General features: G+C 53.4%; 7 protein-coding genes across 7 annotated transcripts; 3 read left to right on the plus strand and 4 right to left on the minus strand.

Annotated features, from left to right (window-relative positions):
- Positions 1-308: 308 nt before the first annotated feature.
- On the plus strand, positions 309-2,555 carry UCRPA7_5036 (hypothetical protein; the record flags this gene model as incomplete). The annotated part of the gene is made up of 3 exons (XM_007917593.1): positions 309-494; positions 598-1,714; positions 2,350-2,555. 3 exons carry the CDS (start codon positions 309-311, stop codon positions 2,553-2,555), a joined length of 1,509 nt encoding a protein of 502 aa, XP_007915784.1.
- Positions 2,556-2,865: 310 nt separating this feature from the next.
- Positions 2,866-4,445, minus strand: UCRPA7_5037 (hypothetical protein; the record flags this gene model as incomplete). The annotated part of the gene is made up of 3 exons (XM_007917586.1): positions 2,866-3,699; positions 3,754-4,217; positions 4,355-4,445. The coding sequence occupies 3 exons, from the start codon at positions 4,443-4,445 to the stop codon at positions 2,866-2,868; spliced, it is 1,389 nt and encodes a 462-aa protein (XP_007915777.1).
- A 5,614-nt stretch (positions 4,446-10,059) lies between these two features.
- On the minus strand, positions 10,060-11,582 carry UCRPA7_5038 (hypothetical protein; the record flags this gene model as incomplete). Its single annotated transcript, XM_007917589.1, has 3 exons — positions 10,060-10,398; positions 10,512-11,040; positions 11,302-11,582. The coding sequence occupies 3 exons, from the start codon at positions 11,580-11,582 to the stop codon at positions 10,060-10,062; spliced, it is 1,149 nt and encodes a 382-aa protein (XP_007915780.1).
- Positions 11,583-12,263: 681 nt separating this feature from the next.
- UCRPA7_5039 (hypothetical protein) lies at positions 12,264-12,629 on the minus strand (the record flags this gene model as incomplete). The annotated part of the gene is made up of 2 exons (XM_007917591.1): positions 12,264-12,315; positions 12,451-12,629. The coding sequence occupies 2 exons, from the start codon at positions 12,627-12,629 to the stop codon at positions 12,264-12,266; spliced, it is 231 nt and encodes a 76-aa protein (XP_007915782.1).
- A 1,175-nt stretch (positions 12,630-13,804) lies between these two features.
- Positions 13,805-15,151, plus strand: UCRPA7_5040 (hypothetical protein; the record flags this gene model as incomplete). The annotated part of the gene is made up of 3 exons (XM_007917588.1): positions 13,805-13,883; positions 13,944-14,399; positions 14,505-15,151. 3 exons carry the CDS (start codon positions 13,805-13,807, stop codon positions 15,149-15,151), a joined length of 1,182 nt encoding a protein of 393 aa, XP_007915779.1.
- A 2,481-nt stretch (positions 15,152-17,632) lies between these two features.
- Positions 17,633-18,895, minus strand: UCRPA7_5041 (hypothetical protein; the record flags this gene model as incomplete). The annotated part of the gene is made up of 2 exons (XM_007917587.1): positions 17,633-18,042; positions 18,628-18,895. 2 exons carry the CDS (start codon positions 18,893-18,895, stop codon positions 17,633-17,635), a joined length of 678 nt encoding a protein of 225 aa, XP_007915778.1.
- A 4,284-nt stretch (positions 18,896-23,179) lies between these two features.
- On the plus strand, positions 23,180-23,842 carry UCRPA7_5042 (putative phosphotransferase family protein; the record flags this gene model as incomplete). The annotated part of the gene is made up of 1 exon (XM_007917592.1): positions 23,180-23,842. One exon carries the CDS (start codon positions 23,180-23,182, stop codon positions 23,840-23,842), a length of 663 nt encoding a protein of 220 aa, XP_007915783.1.
- Between the last annotated feature and the right edge of the window lie 2,410 nt (positions 23,843-26,252).

Here is a 26,252-nt window from a genome sequence, read left to right on the forward strand (position 1 = left end):
ACTTATTGAACTCACATGTGACTTTTCTTAGCCAATAAGATGGCAGACCCACATGCGTTATCAGGTGTAGTGTGGAGACCCACATACATTGTCAGCTCAGCCACCTCACTCATTATCAGTTTTGCTGTACGGTCTCCGTTCCCATTGCCCATCCAACATACCCACAGCCAACGCAGGACAAGACAGCACAAAGATGGCGCGCTTCAGCTTCAGGCGGAGCAAAATGCATTTTTCCAGAGCACTACTCTTGATGGCAGATGTTTTCCCGGCCAGGCATCCGGCCGTTGCTGTTCACGATGCCGCACACCATGTACCCCGATTGGCCGCTATCGAGCGTGGATCTGGTGCCGTTGCCATTGTGTGATGGGCCCAAGCTGAAGACTTTTGACTTCCAAGGCGCGCAAACAATCGAGTTTCTCGAGCACGTCGGCGAAGGACTGCACGCGCACGTGTTCAAGGTGCAGATCCGCGAGCAGATCTACGCACTCAAGCTAGTAGGTGCCCGGATGGAGTGGATGGATGCATCATCGACCTTCTGGACGCGTGGAAGGAAAAGACGAATAAATTCACTAACGTTGCCATGCGCGTGTCTTTTAGTTCCGTTTCGTCTATGACCACAACTGGCTGGGCCCCGCGAGCGACACGGACCCGGACGATCGGGTGCTCATGAGCGCCTTCTACGACTATGCGGAGCCCTTCAGCTGTGAGTGTCGCGCCTTTGGGCGGCTCCATGAGGCCGGCCACGAGAAGCTTGCAGTCGGCTGTTTCGGCTATATACTGTTGGACGAGGACCACGAGCGCGCGCTGCACCGCCACTTCGTGGATATCGACTTTAATGGCGATATAGAGTATCCTGGGGGCGATGACATGCGGTCGCGCTTCCTAGGCCGGGACGGTCGGCCGCCCCCGATTCGAGGCGTCGTGAAGGAGTTTCGGCCCCAGGACGAAGAAGAGGAGCTGCAGCCGGCAGTAGTTAGCAAGATGCTCGGCGACATTGGCCGGCTGCAGCAGCTTGGCATCCTGCGCATCGACGTCGCGGCTCGGCAGCTGGTGGGTGGCAAGATCAGCGATTTTAGCACGGCCATCACCGTGCCGCATTTCGTGACGACGCCCGAGCTGAACCCAAGCCTGACACGCGAGATGCGGATCGCCATGGAGCTCGAGACGTTTGAGCTGTCGAATGATGACTATCTCGCATTCGACGAGATGATGTTCGACTGGAACCTGCAACACGCCGACGAGAAGGGCACCATCGCGGTGCGCGCGTTTCCAGGCGGCCACGGCTCTCCGCCACTCCGGCACTACGAGCTAAGGAATAAGGCGGCTCGGAAGCGTGTCTTTACATATGTTGACCCGAGACAGTATAACTGGAGGAGGCGAACCAAGGGCATAAACAAGAGCCGGCGAAGACGGCTGCGTGCCAAGCCTCCCACATGGGTCTACTACTGTGGCCAGGACGGCGAATTGGCCGCGAGACTAAGGAAGTCCCAGCCGGCCGGCCCCACGTTACAATGGGATTACAGAGATGGTTTGATTTTTCCCCGCCAGTTGCTCGGCCGGGAATATGCGGTCGAGGATGTGGCCGTAGCTCTCGTTAAGCGTGTCGATATTGAACTGGTCCCAGAGCCTGATGGCATCGTCATCGACGATGGGCCACTGGCCCGTACTGTTCTTGCTGGCTTTCGTCTTGCAAGGGACCGCCGGCTTCGACTGCGTGAGTAAGCGGCGCAGGGTCATCGTGTTCGCACAAGCAGCCATATTGCCTACCTTCCCCGTGAAAGCTTGATGACATTCTCCGACAAATTGTAGGTAGGAAGGAAGCCGTAGGGAGTAGATGGGTACCTACGGAAGGTTGAATCGTGCCGCCTGTGAAGTGTCCAATCAGCGGCAGCTTGCACGCTTGACGCCCAAGCCTTCTTACTGGGTGACGGGGGATTGGACGAGGAGCATTTTCATTTCAAATTCAAGTCTATCTACTGCATAGTAACGGCACACGGAGGTTCTTACCAATAAATAGCCATTGTCTGCCGCCCTGATCCCACTCTTTTTCCTACCGGCAATATCGTCCATTAGGTAGTCGAACAACCCAGGTACTCCAGAGTGGCCCGGCACCCAGTAGAACTGGATTGTATGTGCCTTTTCCTCAATCGCTCGTACCCGCCTGTAGCGTTTGCCGGATGGTTTGCCGGATGATTTGCTGGCTGTCCTTTTGCTGAGGGTCCTTCAATACCCTCAGCGCGCTCTGACTGTCCGAGAAGATTGAAATGGTGTGGCTTCACGTGGCCTGTAGAACATACAGGTTGCTCTAGTCGTCATCCGAGACCAAGGTTAAGATTGACTTAGATACAGGAGCACAGGTGAACACCGTTAGCAAACGGTTCGCCCAGAAGTATGCGCTGCAACGCACCGGCAGCAATCACACCAACGCTTCTGGGCGCAAGAACCTTGCCAAGGGCCGTATACGCCACAGGAAGTTCGTTGGCGCCGCGAGACACAATGCGGAAGGGGCGATTTCTCAGGGACGCCCCAAGAAAGAGGAGGCGCCTTACACCTAGGAATCCCGTCTCTGAACTGGATCCTAGATGGCTTGCAGACGGCCATGCGAGCCACTGTCGCCGTGTTCACGAGGTCCTTTACGCGAGACTCACTTACGAGCCAAAGCTAGACCCCACTATCCGAGCAGGAGATGACATGATATGATAGACCTCTATAGACTCTGATTGTGTCTATTTGTCTCTTGATCACTTATAACAGCTACAATAGTCTCCATCATCCAAACATGTCTATTTCTCCTTCAACTCAGCAAGATACTGCTCAGTTTCCTTGTGTTCATCAAGTGCTTTGGCAACGGGGGTTTCCACCTCCTTATTTGATAGCCTTGGCATGGCGTTTCTGTGTATCCTCCAACGCCTCAGCCAGGCGCTGCTCTGCCTCTTCCATCACCTTGGCAATGCGCTGCTCTGCCTCTTCCATCACCTTGGCAATGCGCTGCTCTGCCTCAGCCTGGCGCTGCTCTGCCTCAGCCTGGCGCTGCTCTGCCTCAGCCTGGCGCTGCTCTGCCTCCTCCTGGCGCTGCTCTGCCTCCTCGCGCGCCTGGCGTTCCTCGGCAATACGCTGCTCTGCCTCCTCGACCGCCTTGGTAATGTGCAGCTCTGCTGTCTTTCCTTGGTCTTTAACCTTGTGCTCCTTGTACTCCTTGGTGATGCGCCGCCTCATCTTCTCAGTCCGCTGGAAAAGAGACCGCTGTGGCTCCCGCCGTTGCAAACGCTGCTCGCGCTCTTTGTCCTCCTGGGCTTTCTTCTGCTCGAGCTTCTCGCGCTGTTGCTTTCGGCGTGCCTCTTCCTCCTTTCGTTGCATAACCCGGTCGTCCCGACGTATCTGTCGCCGCTTGAGCCAGGCCAGTGTGGCCATCCTGACAAGTGTATCACTTGTCAACACGAGATCCTGCTCTTCTGGACCTTGCTTGGGCCGCAAGAAGACATCCTCGAAGTCGACACGTAACGGAACACCGGACCAGCTCCAGAGAGCAGGGTTCTCATCTATAGTAATGTTGAGAGGCTGATTCGTGGCGGTGGTGGGTTTCTTGAGCTGGATTCTCGCCTTCTTGGGGCGTTTCCACCTACGATGCCAAAGCTCCAAATCAATGGCGCTTAGGTCATCGTTGGCGATTTTGATGATGAGAACCACCCTGACATCACCCTGTTCGTGATCCGGGGCCGAGTTATCGAACCACTAGTCCTTGGCCTGCCGGACACGACGGAGGGATTGGGAGTTGGCAGCCTCTATAACAAAGGTGGGGAATTTGTCGCTATGGGCGCGATAATCAGCTGGGGCTAATCCGTCGTCGGGTTCCTTGGCGGCGCCATTGCCATTGCCGGTGGCTGAGTAGTATCGGGGCGATCCGACGCGGAAGACCTTGCGAGACAGGCCCATCACAACGGCCTGGTCCCTCAGTGCATCAATCGCAGTTGTGTGGACTATCTCATGGACTGCATCGGCCATCTTTACCAGGAGGATGCCACTGTCGGCGCCGAAGTAGGTTAGGCGACCGTGGCGGCCGGCAAGTTTGACGTGGAGATCCTCAAACACGCGCGGGGAGACGCTGGAGAACGTGATGTACTCGCCCCCGAAACGGTCACCGTGAGCAGCACACAGCTGTATGTGCTGTACGATTTTTGCGGCTGCGTCGCGCTTTGGGACCTGTGTGATATCGCAACCTAGTAGCACATTAGAAGGACTGTATCTACTCCATCCGCAGTGTGTAGCACAGCACAGCACAGTGTAGCCTATGGATAGGTAGGCACACCCACATAGTGAAGGATAGGTAGCTAGCAAGTGAGCTGGACATACTCACCTTGCAGGTCCTCAGCCTCGTCCTCGTCCTCGTCCTCGTGGAGGCTCCTGCGTGGCCATGCCTCACCGTTTACATCAGCCATGATGATCATAGATGATGGCTACAGACCGCAATGTGTGGGGGAGGTTCACGCAGCTGCGCTGTGGTGGTGATGCTGATGGGAGATGGGGGATAAAGAAGGTGACAAAACTCACTCACACGAAAAAACAGCAATAAATGCGTCAGATCTGTTCAAAGCAATCAAGCAGGAAGGTCCATGCGTTGCGCTAGACAAAGTCAGGTAAGGTAAGGCCAGGAGGCAGGCGCTAACCTTGATGAGGCACGCTAAGGTAAGGTACTGTAGTGTGCTTTAGCTGTGTGTGAGTGTGCGCCTTTGAATTGACTCCAACAAAGATAGGCGAGAAAGCCACGATAGCTGGGTTCATAAACAGCTGTGTGTGGAGGGATCCTTGGGATCGGAGTGGAAGTGATTTGGTGAAGGCAATGCTCATAATTAGTGAGATAAGTTAGAATAAATGGGTGTGTGAGTAGGTAAGAAGAAAATATACTTGAATATATTAACGTTAAGTTGGCTATAGATATAATTCAGTTGAGTATAGCTTCGCAAATATCACTGATAACCAAGCCAATTGCGCACGTCATTCTCGAAGGGTGTCCAGCCAGTTATTTCTATTACTTTCAAGATACGCTTCAACTGGACGCCAGTCCAGACAGCAAAGATGGTCTCGTTTCTTGTCGCCAGATTAGCAACATTCTGCTCCATCATCGTTGTATAACATTAAGAATAGTGGTTGTCTAACGATGACGGTTGATGATATACCGGTATATCTGCTTCTTCTTGTCAGTCGGCACGGTGAATGATCAAAATGAGGCCCGAGGCCCAATTATTGAAGCCAAAGTGCGCCGCAAGCTCACAAACATAGCCAAGCCCCTGACCTCGAACACCATATTGAGTCAGCAGTCGATCGGGTGTGATCCCATAGGCCGTTCCTGATTCGGGTGCTGTTCCTACCTCTACCCTGCCTCGCGTTCTCTTTAGGGCGTCGGCAACCTCGAGAGAGACGGGCGACGTGTATGAGGTCCCTTCTTCTGACGACGACAGTGATGGAATTTCATTGCTACTCCATCGGCTGGTCTCTCAAACACTATCACAGACACGTCCTACTACGCGCCGCCGCCCCCTTCTCAAAAACAACAAGGTTGTTTGGAGGAGACGGTGGTCTGCCGCTGCTGCTGCTACTACTACTACTAACTACTAGGAGCGCAGCAGCCACGCGGATGTGGAGAGAAGTCACTGGGATGTCTACCCAGGCGCACCCTGTCGTCCCGCTGAGGATCATTAGCGAGGGTGGGGCAGTGGAGCCATCTCGTTATCGTGTCGCCTCTGATATCTGATATCATTGTGTCACGGAGAGGCGTGATGGCGGGCCGCGCGCAAGAGCGTGCCGGGCCAAGACGCATCGGGACTATCCTGTATGGAGAGGCGGAAAGGCTAAAGACGACCGCGTACGCTGTCGGTCCTCACCAATAGCAATGTAACAGATACCTGGGCTCGTTGCTCTCCGTTTTCCCCTGCCGTAGGCTCGGGGCCTGAGGTGAACGGGAGATCGGCACGGATCGATTTGACCCCTACGATACGCGTCATGCCAGGCCCCTCAACGTGCCTGAGGCATCATTGCAATTTCTCGCGGCTGCTCTGCGGTAGAATCTATATAACCGTCCCGATCGATCTTTCCTGTGCATCTGAAGATACTCGTCCTCCGTAATCCCCGGGCCGAGCCTCCATGTCTTTTTGTTTCCTCTCCTCGACAAACGCTGCAAACCCTTCATCTCCCATCCTTGATGCCCTCTCTAGGCTGCTTCTTATTAAACTGATTCTTAAGCATCCGCATGTATTCGACTTTAGTCCTTCCTGGCTATTGACACCCGGCTTCAGAATTTTGTTGCTTCTTTTCCTCGACATATGTAGTAAACCCTTCGTCTCTATCGTCATGGCCATAACAGCGCTGCCTCCTCTCATAAGAATCTCTAAGCTGTTCGAGGTATTGACTAGCTGTTGGCCGAGTTACTGTGCCTTCAGCATCCTGGCGTTTCTGCTCCTGCAGATAAGCAGCAAACTCCTTTTCCTCTTCCGGTTCTCTGTTGTCCTGCTGCCATCGGCTGAACTTCTTCTACCTATACAACTGATTCTAGAACACCTGGTTCAAATCGTTCGAGAGGTCCTGCCAAGGCCGCAGCATCTCGTGATATTTCTCGAGGCCTTCGAACCCCTTATCCAGACGACCTATGGGATATACCGGTCGGCAACCGTCACCGACAAGGCCGTTGTAGGCGATGGTCTCGTCGCTCTTCGCCTCTGCATCCCAGTCCACTCATCTCATTTCATTGCAAAGTAAGGTTTGCTTAAACCGATGAGAAGGCGCTTCTTCATGATGAGCGTAACTTGAATCTCGGCACATTTAGGTAACGGAGCTCTGGAAATGGAAGCGGGTGTCTCCGCTCTCAAATAGACAATAAGACTTCCTAGGTTTGATGATTGTATTGGTCTCTGATTCTCTTGAGAGTCTTCATCATCATTCAGTATCAGAAATATTGTGATTGTTGAACTGGACTGTCACTCTCAATGCGATTCTCGGGTTCGCGTGTTGAAGGCATCGCAAGTCTTGCCTTTTTGATGAAGACCGTCACGGTTCGACCATCCCCCCTCTTGCATCTAGTTCATATGAGTAAAAGGCTGTCAAATTCTAGTACATCCATCCGAAGACGAGCGTTCATCCCTAGCCGAGCTTGTCTATCGCGGTGATCCGTACAAGATAGCAGGCCAAGCATATGGCAATATCTAGACAATTTTGGTTCCTTGGACCTGAGGTTCGTGAGCTCGATGACCCTTGGAGCTCGCTGGAGGCATGACCTGCGTGACGGGGAAGATATCAGAGCACAGAAACCTGGGAACCGAAGTCGAAGTTAGAGGATATTGATGTTCACTAAACAGAAAGGCGTCGTACCTCCTGCGGCGTACTAGCTGCCTCGGAAATTCTTGGCATCGACAACCTGTGGCAAGCCTCGACAGCCTTACGGTTGATCGGGAAAGCGAGGGTGTGGAGAGGAGGTATAGATCGGTAAGATGGGTTGGACGAAGAGTGGCGAACGCACTCGATCAACTGCAACAAGAAGACTTTATCAGCCGGGCAGGAAGAAGGCCACAAGTTGTAAAGATAAGTAAGACCAAGCGAGATGAGATGTAGTGCCAGGAGGGCAAGCGGGGCAGGGCAGGGGAGGCTTCACTTTCCAAGTTCCCCCTATCAAGAATACAAACATTCGTGGGAGAAGCCATATAAGGGAACAAATCGGTGTGTTTTCCCAACAGAACACATGGCAGCGGTGGTGTAGTCGGTAGAGGGCAAGGGCGCCCACGGCCTCCGAGTCGTGGTAGCGCGCCGGTCTAGAAGACTAACCACTTCGGTGGGAGGTCGGAGTCAGGATCACGTCATGCCGATTCCCGCCAATGTCATTGTTCACCCAGGGCCCTTTTTCTTTTTGTTTTTTTTTTGTTACCTTTTTGGACCTTTTTGCCCTTCCCGTCCTCCTACTCTTATTTTTGTCTGCTTTTCCGAATTTTCATCATGATGAGGCCAACACAGCGTGTCGGGTTTCAGGCGAGGACGTGAAACCTCCTCCTGCTCCTGGATCGCCACCACGGTGAACATGCACGTTATCGTTAAGGAGCATCGTGATGGCAAGCTAGACCCAAAGAGATACTTCCTGTCAGTGGCCTCTCTCACAGCACAGCAGAAGGCCTGGCTTGTCGTCTCCAGAATGAGCACAATGTCAAGCAAGTGCCGCCGCCGTTTCCACTGTTGACATTCTCACTGCAAGTCATGCGGTTGTTACTAGCTGCTTTTGCGATCTGATACGGCCGATGAGAGCTGAGATGACATGATCATTCAAAATTCTTCTGTCCGGCATAGCCAAGTCGATTTCAGCTCGTGAAAATGTCATGGAGTTGGCGGATGAAGTCAGCATGACGGTGAACTCCCGTCTGTGGCACTGTATTTGAAAAAACCAGCGCTGGCTACGATGACATCCGAAGCTCGAGAGCTGTACCCAATTCGAGCGCTCCTCTCCTACTCCAGGAAATCCCTTCACAGAGGATCCAGAAGACAGCTCGGATTTTGTGTGCTAGATACACCGTCACACTCAACTCACTTATACGAGGAGAAGGTAGCACCCAGTCGTCGTCGCCAATGCCAACCCCCTTCGATATCCCCGCATGATGGCTTGCTATCCTCCCCTCCAACGTCTGCCCCAGCTCCGTCCTCACCATCCCCAACCCCGAAACCCGGCCGGATGGAACATCTCATTGTCTGAACAGAGGCCGATCACCTAACACTTGCCCGCAGGTTCCGCCTACGTGGTACAACAAGACCACATACCTGGCTGCCCCAGCATCTGGCCACGCTGACTGACTAGCTATCATCGGAGGGCCTCGAAGCAAGCCGTGGGCATCGGGCCATCAATCGCAGTGACCCTCCCAGGTTCCGAATGTATTCTGCATTATGCGTCACGACATCCATGGCATTTTAGCATCACACGGGGCGAGAAGCGGCTGACTGGCTCCCACACAAGATGCCAGCCAGGATTGGGAATTTCAGGAGGCCGGTTGCGGGCTGCGGTTGAGATGGGCATGTGGCTGCTTACTTAGCGAGTTGAGGCTCAACTGAGTGGATGGGATGCTTCTGAGTCGGCGGATGCGACCCGAACTCGGTGGGTTGTGGCTGGTCCCCGAGCAGCATGGGGAGATCAGTAAGCCTGGGCAAGTTTCAGCTCGCTTCCAGCATGCATGGCATCGTGATCCTGATGATCCTTCGGACACAACGTCAAGCTGTATTTGACACGAGAAGGACATTGGACATGATCAAGCACAGAGACAGAGACAGAGATGAAGTCACAGTGACCTTGCATGCCTCCCATCGATTCCACGTGGACACTCGTCACAATTCCCTTCATGTAATTACATATGCCAAGTCTGACAGCGTTCCGATGTATGTCCTCGATCCCTTATCCCGCATTACAAAGTCCGCTGTTCCTATCGTCCCTCGAACAGTCTTCCATGCTTGAAATGAACCCGAGTCGAGCTGAGGCCGTTCAAGGAAGAGCCAGTGTCTGGAGACGGTGAATCCACCCTCGATTGCATTGGATTGCAGTTAGTGGCCAGCGGGAGGCGTGCCTCTTCACTCGTCCATCGGCCAGCGTTGTGGGATTGGTTCGATCTGACGTCGCGTTGTAAGTGTTGCTGCATCGGAGAGAGCATAGAGAGGAGACAAGGGAGTAGACTTACTACAGATTTGTACGATAAAAAGAGAAGCCTGAGCAAATAGCCGGTTCAGCTGCTTCGGAAGATTGTCGAGGCGGCAGAGCGAAACCATGAGGAACCTCGATCGCGGGAAACAGCTCATACGCAAACAAACAGGCCACGAATGGCTTCGATCAATCAGGATATCGAGTCTTTTGTCGGCCAACACCCTTTTCCAATCGCAGATAGCAAGTCAGACATGAGAAATCGAGCTGCCAACCTGCGAGCGACCAGAGCGACGAGGCTCCGTCACCACGCCGCAGGGCTTCCTGCCACGGTACGCCCCCTCCTTGCAATCCGCCGTCTCGTCATCATCGCCATCATCCTCATCCGGTTCCCTCGCAGCCGCCTTCTACTCGGCCTGGCCGATGACCCCGGCCTCGGTCTCGGAATCGCACGTCTCCAGCACCAAACCTTCCTTCTTGACGACGCCGGGCGGCAGCGCGGGGATGGCGAAGTCGCGGGGGCTGCGGCAGACGGCCTCGAGGTCGCGGACAAGGGCGTCGTGGAGGGCGGAGACGGGGATGGTGATGGTCTCGCCCAGGGCGGCGATGCGCGCGTGGTTGTCCGGGTTGGCGAAGTCGGCGAGGTCGAGCGTCAGCGCGGGGGGGTGGCTGTTCTCCTTGTCATCGTTGTCGTCGTCGGAAGAAAGAGAAGAAGACGGGTCGGTCTGGTCGTCGTTTGGAAGGGCCTGCGAGTATGAATGGAGGTCAACTTCTAGAACCGAAGGCAGATCGAGCAGGGCAGCAGCAGCAGCAGAACAGACAGAACAGAACATGCCAGACCAGGCCAAGCCGAACTCACCACATCAAAATCAACCACAGCCGCAAAACATCCACCCTCGATCCGGGCCCGCACCAGCGCCACGCGGGCCTCGGCCCCGGGCAGCAGCGTGTTCTTGTCGCGGGCTACCGGCTCCAGCTTGACGACGACGACGGCGCGCACCAGGCCGTTGGTGCCCAGGACGTAGCGCTCGGCCTCGGCCAGCGCGCCCGCCCACGTCTGCGTCGCCGCCACCAGCACCGCTACGCTCGGCTGCACTGCGCACCCGTCCGCGAAGCTCTGGTCCGGCACCTTGGCGGCGCCGCCCTCGAGGTGCACGTCCGGGCTGCCGCTGGGGCGAACGCCGGCGAGGAAGCTGACGCCGATGTGGTGGTCGTCGTTATCATCGTGGTTGTGATCTTCCTGCCCGACGGCGGCGGTCTGCAAGAGCTGGGCGTGCTTGTCGCGCAGGGCGGCGTCCAGCAGGGCGGTGATGGCGCGGACGCCCTCCTCGTGGACCCTGCCGGGCATCTTGAGGGTGAGAGTCTTGGTGGCGGGGTCGTACTCGTAGCTATAGCGGCGCGAAATCAAAACGGGTCAGCAACGGCGACATTGTGGGGATAGGTGCGTTTTGCGCATGTATGTGCGAGGGATGGAGAGGCAGGAACAGGGCAAACAGAATCCGAGGCGGCGGTCGAGGACAAGGACGAGGACGGCTGCACCATGGGGAAGAAGGGGAGCAGTAGACAAGGCCAGGTGAAGGTAGGAAATCATGTTCTGGGTAGAAAGAGAGAGACGGTGGGGGTGGGGATGGGATGGCCGGGAGGCTTACCGCTTGTCTGCCAGTTTCTGCTGGAACTCGGCATCGTGGAACTGAGCAAGGCTGATGTTGTAGTAGCACAAGTCGGCTGACATCAGGTCGACACGGTATTTGGGAAGACTAGGCCAGATGCCCACGTTCTCGAAAGGAGTACAGGGAGGCCTCAGAGGGGCAACGTGGCCGTCATCTTTGTGATATTCATGCTTGCTCCTCGTGTCTTTGAGGAGCAGCCCGGAGTTCTCGCCCTCCTCCTGCATGGCCGCGGACAGCAGCCAAGAAGCAGAGTGCTCCATGTTTGCAGGCTGGCTGGGATGCAACAGTTTGTTGATAATGTGCTGCGGTGTGATGTCTTGTGTTGTGACGCGATGCGATGTGGTGGTTTGGGCAACGCAAAGAGGGGGGAACCAAGAAAAGATGAGGGAAGAGGATGAGAGGACAGAAGAAGAGAGAAGTTACGGTTAGTGAAGTAGAGAAAGAGAACGACATATCCATCCAGCTCACGTGATGACGTCACTCAGCATGGAACATGGATGGCGCTTGTGGGCAGTGCAGGCAGTGCAGTGCAGTGCGAGATCTGATCTAGCCTGTGCACTTGCCCCCCTCTCAGGGTGTCAATTATATTCTGTGACTTACAGGCCATTCGTTCACTCCTACAGCTGCCTCAGTCTCCACCTGGCCCCTCATCACAGCGCACATTGAAGGTCTTTTGATGTTGTTAGATTGTGGTTGTGGTTGTGGTTGTTTGGGCCATTCAGCCTCAACTCACTACTCTAGCGTGTCTAGGTCTAACCAAGCGCTAACCCCAACCCCGCCACGGAATCCTTGTCTTTCGGCCCGTTCCGCTGTGCATGTACCAGCCCCCGCCAATAGCCTACCTAGGTATAGCCTATACAAGGTACCTTACTAAGCGCCAGGATCGGCTGCTGATCTGCAATGCCAGATGGACCTCTAGTGTAAAGCAGAGTTCAATTCAATCAGATGCTCTCCATCGCATATTTATTTGCAACCTCCAAGGCCTCTCTCCACCTGTCGTTTTTCACTTACGTCATGCCCCAATTGCAGTACTCTTCAAGCTTCTCCAACCTATCACCGCACACGCTAGGATCCCCAGGATAGGCCATCTCAGCCGCACGGTAGTGACCCTGATGCGCCGAGACATACGTTTTATAGGGCCGACCGCTGGAAGGGCTCTCCGCCTTCCGCTTACGGCTGTAAGCCAGCATATCTTTGGCGATCTTGGGTAGGATCTCAATATCCATATTGACGTTGTCCTTAGTCTCTCCATCCTTTATATTGTTTCTATGATGTCTGACCTTGGCTTCTAGGTGCCCCGAAAGCATGCTGATGTGATTGTCTGTTTCATCAATCATGCAGTGAGGGCCTTGCTTGCAGTTTTTGGCCTTACAACGCCTATACTCGTAGACTCGGGCCTATAGGCCAGCCTTAGCGGCCCTCCAAGCCCTCTGATTTTCACTAGCACTCTTCCTCTTGTTCTTTCCTTTTGCAGCTATGGAGGCAGTATCACTAGCGACTTCTTTGCAAATGAAATCAACGCTTACGATGATCTTCTTACCCTGGCTAAACAAGATAGCAAGCCCTTCCAGATGACTGTCTATCTGCAGCCATTCCACGTCCATCTTCTTGTATTTTTTACTCAGACCACGTCCATGGGTTCGCTCGATGGAGACTTTGACAGTCGTTTGTTCGCAAGAGTACTGGATTGCAGGCGAATGGTCTTTGTTGAGAATGGTGTTGATTTGGTTCTGCAAGCTGTCCGCCGCCGGATCTGCGGCCCATGGCAGGCTTGCATGATTCAGTGGCTATTGGCCAAGAAGAGTCTTACCCTGCCTAAAGGGGAAGGGCAACGTAGACATCTTGAACCAGTTAGAAAGTCCGGAAATTGTGCGAAAACGATTGTGACGATGGTCTTGAGGCTTCAATCCTGAAAACATGATATTCATCAATTATGCGTGTACAGTAGTGTGCAGGCTCACTGTCCACTTTCTCTGTTGAAAGAATTTCCTTGATTATTTGTGTCAGTGCAGCACGTAGACAGCACGCGGGTCAGCAATGGGTATGTACATGTACTAGTGCTAAGGATCACCAGTAGCATCTTGCGGCAGCCAAAGCTGGCTTCACATCCTCTAACAGCCTTTCAGTACACCACCTATCAACCGATCTTGCAGATGTCACAATTGTCCAGCGCTGTACTGTATTGTCTTTGTGGTATGCTATACATGTAATAGTCGTTGCAATCAAAGCTATCTTGACTTGTTCCTCATCTCCACTTAGATCTTTCCAGACCATGTATCACATGGCAAAGGCAGACAGACAGACCTTGGTCAGACAGGAGGATATGATCAAAGATTTTCCGGTCCGACAGCGCTCGGACCTCAGCACCATGGATAACAAGCGCCGCCAACGAAAAGACTCAGCACGTCCTTTTCCTTTCACAAACCATCACGAATCTCACACACAACATATTGAAGCATCACAAAATCCTGCCATCGTCATCATGGCTGATGCTAATGTCAATGATGAGATGCAGCCCGGGGTCCAGGGCCGGAGGCTTTCACAGGCTCAGGACGGCCAAGGTTAGTGGCCCCGTTATCTGGCAGCTTGTGTCGTTACCGTCCTAATCCGGTAATCACCAGCAGATTTTGACCTCGCGACAGTATCGGCGAGTGTTGCCTTGGGCATAATTCTTCAGCAAGTCAAATCACGTGGCCCTGATGACGAGGGCACTTATCTCAGATTTTCCGGTGTCCGTCCACAAGTTTTCGAGAATTTCTACAACAACCTCGAGCTTGACGATCGCAACAGCCGTGTGACATACTTGGGTGCGGACAGTGGCATCCTCCTTGTCAAGATGCCCAGTGATGTACACGAGATGGCCAAAGGCACTGCAATTGGCTACATGCTCGGTCAGGCAACTCACATGGATTTGCTAGACGAGATTGTTCCGATCGGATCAGCTCGTTACGACTCGATCACAGACACCGGCGCCGCCAAAGAACCTGACGACGGTTTCTCACCAACTCTACACCGCTTCAAAGGTGGCGATTTCCCAACCTTCGTTATTGAAGTTGCCTACTCTCAATCTCTTCAATGTGCCCGAGAAGCCAAGGACTAGTGGTTCGATAATTCGGCTCCCGATCACGAACGAGGAGATGTCAAAGCTGTTCTGCTGATCAACATCACCAAAGACCACTTAGGCACTGTCGATCTAGAACTCTGGTCCCGTGGAGCGAGACATCCGCAGAAAGCAACAGCCCACCTCAAGACCTCCGGTAATCGTCCTCGCAACACAACCGCCTATGACCCTTCATTATGGAACTACTCAGGCGTCCCATTGCTCGTCAAATTCCAGGATATTTTCCTACGCCCCAAACAAGGCCCAAAAGAGCAAGATTTCGAGATCGACAGCAAGATCCTCATCATGATAGCCACTCGAGTCTGGTTCAAACGTCAACAGCTACGCCGAAGGACCCTTGCTTCGAAGCGAGAAGAAGAAGGCTTGCAGTATCAACAGCAGCAGCGTGACTTGCAGAAACGCAAAGTGCAGCATGACCAAGAGCGCGATCACCGCATCCGACTGCGAGCGGAACAGCGGCTGCAGCGACAGCTTGCCGAGGCAGAGAGACGTGCCGAGAAGGTACGACAGATTGCTGAGGAGTCAAAGAGGGCGGCCAAGAGATGTGCTGATGAGGCAGAACAGGTTACTGAGGAGGCAGAGAGACGTATTAAGGAGGCAGAGAGACAGGCAGAGAGACGTATTGAGGAGGCAGAGAGGCGTGCTGAGGAGGCAACAAGGCGTGCCGAGGCTGGCATTGCTCAGGTGCTGAAGGAGAAGGCCAAATAGGCGGAAGCTACAGTTCTCAGAAGCTCCAGGAATCATTGTAAGGAGAACCACGGCTGGTCTACCAGTGTCAATGGGGATATAAGAGGGTAGTACAGAGGATCACTGGTGACCATGGTCACTGCGTTGAGGAACCCCCAAAACGCCTAAATTGTCTTATAATGTCTTCCATGAAGAGGTAATACGCTTTTTAATCTCTGATCCCGTCCACCTACTCTTTACCATGGCTTGCAAATCGAAATGTGAGACCCTCCCAAGACCCTATAGGCATATGACATCCCCAGCCCCGCGTCTTGTACAACGCAAAAGATCATGTCCTTTTTCTTAGATGATCCTATAGGCGAGCGATTAGGACTGTAGCCAGTCTAATGGGTAATGTCTGCGTAATGGAAGCTTATGTATGCCCCTGCAGCCTTATCTTTGAGCCAATTAGGGGAGTTCTCAATACTAGTAGTGGACGCTGATCCTGGACATTACTGTATTCGGGTGCAGGTCTGTTTGTATCGCTACTCAGTGTCTATACCAAGGCCTGGTGCTCAAAAGCCAAAAGCGGCCTTGACAATTAGTACCTCAGCAGTCTATAGCTCAGCCTCACACACTCTACCGCGGAGCTCATCGCCGTCGATCCAATCCAGTCCCGGGCGTAGCGGGTGTCGAGCCCGCTTGGCGAGGTCGACAGCACGCCCATAGTCCGCTCCATCCTGTCCCATGTTGCGGAAGGAAGACATGATACAGGCTACGCCGTACACCGATGGACTGTCTGGATTGGGGGTGAGAAGCTGCCCATCGAAGAGGTTTGCCGGGTCGATTGTGTTGAAGTATGGCTCTGCCACCTCGCTCCAATCATTCCAGTCCACATCTGCCGGCGTGGACTTGCCTATGCTGTCCCTGATAGTGTCGAGGTCTCCGCGGAGAATCCATAGGGAGAGATCCTCATCCAGCATATCCACAGCAAGGATATACCCAGTTGCATGGGGGGTTACTTCAAAACAATCTTCGCAGCTCTGGGGTCTATTTGGGAGGGGATGGGGTGACGAGGCTGGAGATGCCAATACCAATGCCCCGAGAGGAGCACACAATTCGGGGATAGGGCGGTCTTCCAAGGATTGCATCGTAGTCGTCGATCCAGTCGATCCACCTGTGTCTGTTTCCTTGTTCTCCCTGTTGTCGTTGGGGTGAGGACTGCCCAGATCAAGCTTTCGAAAAAGTCCATCATCACGGCGCTTGCTCATTTCGACGAGGCGAAAGACCCAGTCAGGACTCGTCCCACACACTGGCTAGTTCACCACGGGAGGGCCTGCATTGATTCTTCGCGTTTTGGGGGAGTAGTGCCAGCCAGTGGCGGTATCTTGAAAAAGAGGGATCAGATAACTCTCAAGGCTGTCGCTACTGCTGTCATATCGGCCAGGAAGTTTGAGGAAGCAGACGTCATCTTGGTGCATGAGGTTCAGGTGGCGGGCTTGCAATCGATATGCCTTGAGCGTATCCGAGCCTGGATGCAGTTGAAACGCCTCGATACCGTCCGATGTCGCCTGTAGACATTGATCATGTTAACCAAGTACAGACAACCAAGGGGGCGAGGCTTGTTATGTGACCTCCAAGGTAGGCTGCTTCCGTGGGAGAGTCAGTAGTGTCCGAGGAACGTGAAATGGCCGAGTCTCGGTCACAAGCGTGCAGGAGAGCGCCTGTCGACGGGTAGAGTGAGAGGCATGGAGCTCCAGACGATTACACGGCCGCAACTGCAGGCCTTTTATGGTCTGATGAAGCTTCCTCATAATTGATAGATATCGATGTCAAAACAGATCCGGAGAGGAGGTTAGGCTTTCAAAAGTTGACTCAGCCCTCTCGAGTTGCTCGAATCACCACGAGTCCGAGTCCGAGTGTTGAGTACATCCAAACAAAAGAGACAAGGGCTATTATATCTTGATGATGGGGTGATAGCTCAAACTAGTGCAGGTGAGAGTAAACCAAGACACGTGTAACAGTGAAGCAAGGGCAGACGTTTGGCGAGTTGGCAGGATCTGAGGCGTCTTTCTTTCGCGTGCTTGCGAGTCGACCATTTGAATTCATTCATGCATCAAGCAACACCAAGCATATTCATCAGGTCAGAGAAGACATCGATTCTGACCAGGTGGGTTCTGGATACTGTATGGCCTGCCTAGAGACTTTTTCGTTCGAGAGAATGCGCTTCGTCGGAATGACAACGGCTTGGCTTTGACAAGCGACGGAGGAAGAGACAAAGACAGCTTGCGTATCCATCATACGGTTCATACCACCCTTCCAACAACGGGAACCAGCCCGAGCAAAGCGCCCAGCGATCTGTCCCCCCTCTGCCATCCATACATCGACACCCTCCAATCCCTACCGCCGACAGAGCTAATCAACCAACCAACCAACCAACCAACCAACCAATCAATCAATCCATCCATCCGATGACGCTATGTTGCCGTAGTAGTAGTAGTAGTAGTAGTAGCAGCAGCGGGTCTACACAGCACCGCCGGCGCCGCGCGAGCCACCAAGAAGACCATCGACTACCAGGCGCTCGTTGCGCCAGATGGCCAGCCACAGGGCGCCGAAGACGGCGACGACCAGGACTACCACGAGGAAGACGCACAGGCAGCGCACCCAGTGCTCATTCGAGACGGCCAGCACGACGGAGCTGCCGGCGGGGCCATTGCGGCGGTCGTTGTGGGCACCGTTGAGGTGCAGCGGCGACATCTCGTAGTCATAGGGGGTGCGGATGCTGCCGTTGCCGGGACCGGTGCCGGTGCCGGGGCCGCGGTTGGAGTGGCCGTCGCCGGCGCTCTTGCGATCTGCCATGATGCCGGCCTCTGGGTTGGGGTTGGGGTTGGAGTATGGAGGTGGAGGTGCTTGTGGAGCGGTAGGTCCTGGGCCTGTTGAGAATGCACTGGTTAGTGAGGTGTCGTCTTTCCATCTCTACTCATGCTCTGTATCGTGGTTGACATGTCGTGCCATGCCATGCCATGCCACCGTGGACGATGGTGGCCAGTGGGTAGGGCATGGTAAATGGAGGCACTGGCACTGGGCTCCATCTTGAGCTGAGGATCATCACATGGGAGGCGGGGCGGGGACAGGATGCATTATTACCGTCTGGCGCAAAGCAACGTGGGAGCTCGGGCGCGAGAGAGTTGCGGCCCAAAACCGGTTGCTGGCTGAGCAATGAGGAGTCTGTTGAGGGCGAGAAAGAAGGTAGTCAGTCAACGGTTGGTGATATTCAGTCACAGCTTCAGTCTCGGAAAACACGGGCGCAGGGAGGAGATGAGATAGGGCTTGGGATGAGAAATGAGTGTGTGTTGTGTCGTGCTTTGGGTACCTGCGTCGGTCACGCGCAATGCGACGCGAAGCGATTGATTTCAAGCCAGGAGAAGAAGACAGACGGTGAGGAGTACCTGAGGATGTGAAGATGTGAGGAGCACGGAAACGGTGTGAAAACAGCAGCACAGATGCAGTCCACTTACCTTGGCCAAGGCGAGAAGCAGATCGAGGAGCAGTCAGATAGAAGCGCCGCAAATCTTTCGGGCTTCGGTCGTCGATGCTGTCGCTGTGCGGGTGAGGATGAGCGTGAGGGTTGCTGGAGAGGCTGGGGCATGCGACGGTGGTGGTGAGAATGTCTTTGTCGTCGTCTTCTCGAGTAGCATCAAAAATGGTGGGAGTGGGAGTGGGAGCAGCGGCCAAGTTCGAGTCCGAGTCCGAGTCCATGTCCAAGTCCAAGTCCAAAGCCTCCATTGTCCTTATTGATGATATCGTCTCCTTCTTGCCTGTTGCTCTTTACCGGGTCGTCGTCAGGTCGTCGTCGTCGGGTCTCGTCGTGGTTGGAGCCCGGGTTGGGGTTTGTTGTGAGATAAATGAAAGGAGCAGCGTTGGTGGAGTCACCGCGCCCGATGACAAAAGACGACTCAAGACGCGCCTGTGCCTCGTCGTCGACGAGAACCCTGTGGCTGACCCCGTGACCTACATCAATGTTCGCGGGATGCGGCACTGTATTGTCGCTACTTTTTTCGAATCTCGAATCTCGAGTACCGAGTACCGAGTACCGAGTATCAATCATCGAGTGATCATTATCTCGAGTCTCGAGTCTCGAGTACCAAATATGGAGTACCCGAGTATCCATCGCATTGTCATTATTGTCATATGTCTACAAGCAGTATCACATCTCCCATACCCGTCATAAACAGGCAAAGGAAGAGGCAGGCAGGAGCTGTGGCAAGGAGCCTATCTGTCTGCAAAGATAGAAAATTAATTACTCAATCCCGCCTCATCTAGTAAGCACTCTGTTCATTGTCTAGAACATGCCTCTTTGCGCGCCATGGGGAATTGCCTTCTCCTCCTCCTCCTCTTCAACTCAAGGGTTACTCTCACCGATAAATGCCTACTCACGCAGCCATCCTTACCCAGGACCCCTAAGCCAACATGTAGCAGTTCCACCGCGGTCAGACGCAGCAACAACGGTGCGGCTCACATTGTGGGAGACTGTGGACTCCCCCTTTAACGAATATGGTCCACCTAGGCCTGTGACCTTGAGCTTGCAATCCCAATCTAATCCAACTCATCACCGAGGTATACCCGCGAGAATGTCCACTTTCTATACGCAATGATGGGGCTTCTCCCCGGCCGGCACTTCTCTCTGAAATGGACTCAAAAATAGAGAGTATTCTGGGGAAACAGGAGAGATCTACCTCACGTATCAACGCCGCTTGTAAATTTGCTCACTCTGTGGGAAGGTCCGGTCCCTTGTGACGGAAAAAGCTGAAATCAAGATCGTTCTGAATATAGCCGCGATCATTGGAGGATGAGCAACGAGCCAAGACGACACAAACAACCAATCCCCAACCAAAACCAAAGCAAAGATGTATGAGAGCAGCGGATCGTCGTCCGTGGGCCCTTGCAACTTGGACAAGCGGGCTAGATTACCTCGCTTCTCCGATCCGTCCAGGAGCTAGCCATGCTCGAAATATCATAGACCCATTAACCCGTCAAGAGAAACTGATAATAAATACAGTAGGGCACACGCAGGACTACAGCTTGATTTGCTACTGATTGAGTAGTTATAGCACAGGACAGATGAAGCACGCAGCGGCACGACTCGATACGGATTTCTCAGGACAGACAAGCTTGAGCTAAGAATGAATGGCAGCAGAAGGATCGTGGAATAACATCGTACCATGTTATCGATCATCACGAGCGTCCTCGTGTGGGTATGACTCTAAACTGAAGCCATGGGTCCAACCAGCCATGACTCCCCAGCTAACACCGTGTCTTGCTCAAGATCACACTCAATCTTCGATTGGTATGAGAGGAGCCTGCAAGTACGGTAGGTATATGGCTCACAGAACTTCTTCATCTTGTTGAATCTCAACCATGTTGTCGAAGAACAAGTTGGGCTTGGCTGTAGCGATATCGTACCTGAATTGGAGTCAAGGCCCCTTCCGCCAGACATCCTTGCCACGGATGCTGGGGTTGGTACAATTAGCTGCCCCAAAAGTTGTCATACAAAGGACCCTACGGCATCTGTACTGATGACTCGCAGTACAGCAACTTCTAACGCATAGTAAGACTTTGCCGGATATGTTCAAAAAAGGTGGTCCGGAAGTTTCTTTCACGGTAGCTTGCAAAGTGTTAGATATCACTCTATCCTCAAGAGGTCGTTAACCGGTCTCGTCAAGTAATGGTAGTGGCAAATTATTTGCTCGTCTCAAGAACGCAAACATGGTTCTAACCAAGCCAACAGAACAACTAGCAAACGCGTTATGCGTATCGACCAGCCGTCATTTCACTCTCAACAGGTTCTGTCTGTATAGTTAAAGTATACGCGAGCTTACTTTCGATGTATATAATACATCTATTGGTTTGCCTGGGAGGAGTAGCCTTTGGTTGTTCTACATTGTACTATATTTGGGCTCTGCTTGCTTGGTTCTGGATTGAATCAAGGACTTGCCACTTTGCCAAGTACGTCACCAGAAGCAAGAGGCGGACAATATAGGAAAAGAAGAGAAATACTTAAGATTGATATACCAGGCTCCAAAACTGGGTGGACTTTTTATAGTAGTGGATTCCTCGCCTCCAATATTGCGTCTGGATTTCCTGGTCCTAGTCAGTTGCTCAAAACACCAATGTCTCCGCCCTTGATGAAGCTGGGGTTCAGTGAGCGGCTCGGGCCGCAGCACTTCTATTCCTAACCTTAGGGCTTTCCACTCTGTCTAAAAGAATCGACAACTCTACGCTCGCTGACAGGTCTGCGAAGACCAGCCCAAAATCAAAGGAACTGGTGGAGGTATCACCTTTTCCGGGGCGAAGTGAAGTGAAAGGCCTTTGATGGAAGGGATGTGATCTGACAAGGGCGGCCTAAAGTAAACTGCTGAATGTAATCTACATATGACCTTAGGAACCAAGCTTCGCATGGTAAGCCACTGGCTAGTTTTGCATGTCTCCGTTCCAAGATGGAGATAGATGGTGATTGAGAGTAGGTTGAGGAAAGTGAAGCGTCTATGTTGCGGCAGGCATTTTGTCTCGAAGGGCACTGCCGACCGCCTCCAAGGCACTTCTCCTTATTTTCTTTTACAAACTGAGACTCATGCTGGAAGTATTATCGAGGCAGTAAACACTAATCTACTCCTACACTTGCAACAGCCAGGGTACGTTGATAAACAAGTTAGATATTCCTAGGGACACGTTCAAGGAGATTCCTTACATATTGAATGTTTGGATATAAGTAGGTATCATATATATATAGGCAGAGTCGAAGATAGAGATAGATTTGGATGTAAATATAAATATGGAAGCTGTGCCGGTCATGGTGTGGGTGTCAAAGTGACCTGAGTCAAGGTGGTCGCAAGACATCAGCCTCCAAAAAGAGGTGTTTTGATGAAGGCTATTGTTATTTAAGGGTCTTTCTTCCGTAATGTCACAGACAACTAGGATCCTGGTCTTGGTCTTAAGCCAAGCTGAGTCAAGTCAAGCCGACAGATACGCCAGCAGGTGTACGGATGATAGGCCACCATAAAAGATCATTGTCAAGATTCTATGGCGTTGTTGGTGCAGCAGGGTACAGTGAAAAAAGAAGACACTCTTGTTCTCTCTTACTTCACACGACGATGACGACAACAACACAATGTTGGAGGCAGAGTGCAAGAAGTTGAGGAGTATGAGTGAGCAGGCGGGCAGGCAGACGTGCCTCGCACCTACACGGCGCAGCTACAACTTAATGTTACCGACATGACCTCCTCCAGGTACCTGTACATGTACATGTATGTCTGTCTCATCACTGAGCTTTACTTACCTTACCCACCTTACCTTACCCGCCTTACCTTACCCACGTGCTGTGCCGTGACGCGCCGGGCCGTTTCTCCCCCCTCACCATCCACATCCACGAAACAAAGCACAGTACACGTCAGTTACCTGAGTCACAGCACAAAAAGCCCAACTTTCCCTTCCCCTACAAACAATTTGCGTTTTCCACCTGCATGCTCCAAGTTGGACACCACTTTCGTCATCCTTTGACCATCTGTCGGAAGTGATTCTTTTCTCTTCTTCTCCTCCTTTTCGCATCCACCGGCAATCATCAGGATAAAATCACCGCTCAAGCTGTGTGTGCGCCTGCCGCCACATTATTAGGAACAGTGATGGATTCTTCTACCACCCTAGCTCCCCACGCTAATGCTGATGCTGGTGCTGGTGATACTGAACCCGAGGTGTCATCCTCGCCCTTTTCCGGTTTGTGGCCCAGAAACAAACAAAGATTCTATCCCTATCCCTATCACAGATCCCCAGTCTCCCAACTCTCGAACGAATCGCGCGCGTTCACTCGCCCTTTCTTTCTGGAGTTACTTTGCGCCCGCTTATGCTGATGCTGATGCTGATGCTGATGCTGATGCTGATGATGATGCTTGGACAGATGAAGAAGGGGATTTCCCAGTTATCCTCTCCCGGCAATGCGGAGCAGTTGTTACCCAGATAGGTCCCGGGGTGATTACCAAGAGAGGAACTCGCGTCACCAGAAGTGAAGCCTCCGCTATGAGCCTCGTCAAGCAGCATACGAGAGTCCCCGTGCCGGGCCTGTTCCACGTGTCATTCCGGATCATTAACGGCGAGGAGGTGGGCTACCTCTCTATGGAGAAGGCTCCTGGTGTCACTCTGGAAAGTGCCTGGCCGGCATACGACGAGCAGCACAAGGCGCGTGTCTGCGCCGATATCTGGCATATCGTTGAGCAGCTCCGCACCATCCCAAAGCCCCACGACTTTGCCCATCTCTTCCAGTGTGGCGCCGACGGCTCCATCGCCTGTAGCGACGTTCTACTCCGCGATCTGCAGTCGCCCCCGCGGCCCATCCCGGACGACGACGGGCTGCGCGCCAGGATCTATGAGCGATACCACCATTACTGGGGCCGCCTCTACGAGCACACCCTCCCCGCGATGCTCCCCCGCTCCGACGGCGTCTCTGTATTCACGCACGGCGATCTGACGCCCAGGAACATCATCGTCGACAAGTCCTCAGGTTGCATCACGGGAATCCTCGACTGGGAGAACGCGGGCTGGTTTCCGGACTACTGGGAGTATGCGAATATCATGAAGCCGTCCCGGGACAAAGACTGGATGCGCTGGATGGACGACACGAAGCCCGCCCAGTGGCAGTGGGACATCTCAGGCATCGTCAAGGCAAGGAAGGTCTTATTCTAGGTCTGGGGTGTTGGCCTTTGCTTTCGACTTTCCTAGTGTTTCGTCTCAGATGTGAGCATCGCTGGCGTTTGGGTTGAGTTTGGGGTTTAGGTATGCCAGGGTAGTTCTTTTCCCCATCCTTCGATCATGAGGATCATGTCTTCCGGTTTTGCTGCTTCACTACTTGATGGAGACTGTCGAGCGTAGGTAGTTAGTCATGCAATCAGAGAACAGAGACAACGTTATTAGTCTGTTAGATAATGATTGCCACTTTGAATAGCCTCTACACCCCTTTTCCCCTCTGCTATGATTTCCAGACTCACGGTTCGGCAGATTTCTGTCAGCCTCGTTTTCCCATTCATGGAAAATCACTGTGATAGTAACTATCTAATGGTAAAGATTTGTGTTCCGCTGTCATCGCATTGTCAAATGCTTGTTCCTCCGCAAGGTGCCCTGATGGACAGGTGATTATCAAGCACTCTTTATTTGACTCATCCATGCCTTTTGATTTCTCAGGGAAAAAAAAAACATCTGTATCGCTCGACACGCAGTCACTAGCCACAATTGCTATCACTGACACTAATTGAGACTTATATCCTGAATATCCTGATTGCCTCGACTAATTACTGGTAATTTCGTAACCCTTTTTGCAAACTAATTAGTTAACGTCTACGTTAGCAGACTGTATCACTCTAGAGATCAGACAAACCAGCTTGACTAAAACTACAAGCAGCATCAATCGTTCACTATATAGGCGCTGTTTCTCTTGCTTCGCCCTTGACAAAGCGCTATGTCAAATACTCACATAGCAAAGCCGGCAGTATTTCCATGTATATATATATGACGGCGGTCAAATCCTCTACTTCTCTGCCAACTTGGTGTACCGTATTTTGGAGATCTTCAGCGCTTGCTTTGGTCCTGGCCCCATTCAATTCAGTTCGTATATGATAGCATCGGCCCTTCAGTAGAGGCTGTGAATCTAGGGCTGAATAGAACGTCCTAGCCATCAAATACACCTGAGTGGACAATTTCAGTATCAAGATCAAGAGTGTTGAATTGTAGCTTAAAAAAATCGGCAATCAACGCATCTTCAAGGTGCCATCACCGTCCCATCCATTGGCTAGATTGTTGATCATCTGAACCTCTTACACCCCATTGCCCGTAAAATTCAAGACAGGGTGCCAGCTGATACCCTAGTGCCATACCATATCGCAGAACAGCATTCCCACCTCAGCATCACCCCCTAAGCATCACCCTCGTTCCAGCCACTCCTTACGGGACTTTGCCACCTACTGAGAGACTTGCCTACACACACGGAATATCTGATCAGCAGCCTTCTAGGCGGTACACAGTGGGAATCAGGCAGTATCGAGAGTACCCGGACGGCAGGACAATTGTACGCAAGAGGGAGCTCAACGGCGGGTGGACCGAGTGGACAGAAGCGTCGGGCGACCCCGGACCCGGACCTGAACCCGGACCCGGCGGAGGACGAGAAGAACAGCAGAACGGCGGCAGCGACCCCACCTTCCTCTATCTCGTCCTGCAGGCGCAGGCCGCCGGCGGGCCGAAGCACTGGTCGCTCTTCGTGGCGCGCGAGAAACCAGCCTGGTGCCGTGTACCAGGTCAAGGGCGACAGCGCATGCATGCGCCACACGCATGCGGCCGGCGTCAGCGTCATGCACTCGGCGTCCTTCCACGCGTGCTACCAGCTGTGCGAGCTCGACGACGACGACGACGGCGACGGCGGCGATGACGATGGCAAAGGCAAAGGCCCCGCTCGCGTTGCGTACTGGGCTTACGCCGTCCCCGCCCCGTCGTCTGCCCCGGACGCGCGGCGGCGGCCACCCGGAACTGCCAGACCTGGGCGGTCGAGGTGCTACGCCATCTCTATGATGAGGGCATCATCAGTGCGGAATGGATGAACAAGATTGAGCGGATGGTCACTGAAGGACGGGGGATGATGGGCGACGGTCGCTGATCTGATGACACGGGCCCATCTCCATCCCCATGACAGACAAACGTAAGCTGCAAACTCAGGCAAGGGCCGGCCATCAGCGAGCGGGCGCCCGATGCGACTGTCCCTCGGCGCAGGGGGATGGATGATCGATGATCAGGGCGGCGGCGGCCACTGACCGCTGAATTGCTGAGCGACGAGAAACGAGAAATAGACGGGCGGACGATCGACGGGGAAAGATAGAGTGTACCTCCCGAGAGGCGCTGGTCGGTCCTTAGTGTCTGGCGCGACTTTCGCTGGCTTGCTGATTGTCGCTGATGTTGCTGCTGGATAGGGGCTCAGGGGGTGCAGGAGACGCGGTCACTGAATCGCCGACGGACGAGAAACGGACCGCGGACGAGGACGACGGAGGCCGCACGTCATGTCCATGACAGGCACGGGGGACTGTCGCTGACGGTCGCCGACGGCCGCTGGTGG

Source organism: Phaeoacremonium minimum (assembly GCF_000392275.1).
Source record: "Phaeoacremonium minimum UCRPA7 unplaced genomic scaffold PA7_03_scaffold_380, whole genome shotgun sequence".
Classification (NCBI taxonomy): Eukaryota; Fungi; Ascomycota; class Sordariomycetes; order Togniniales; family Togniniaceae; genus Phaeoacremonium; species Phaeoacremonium minimum.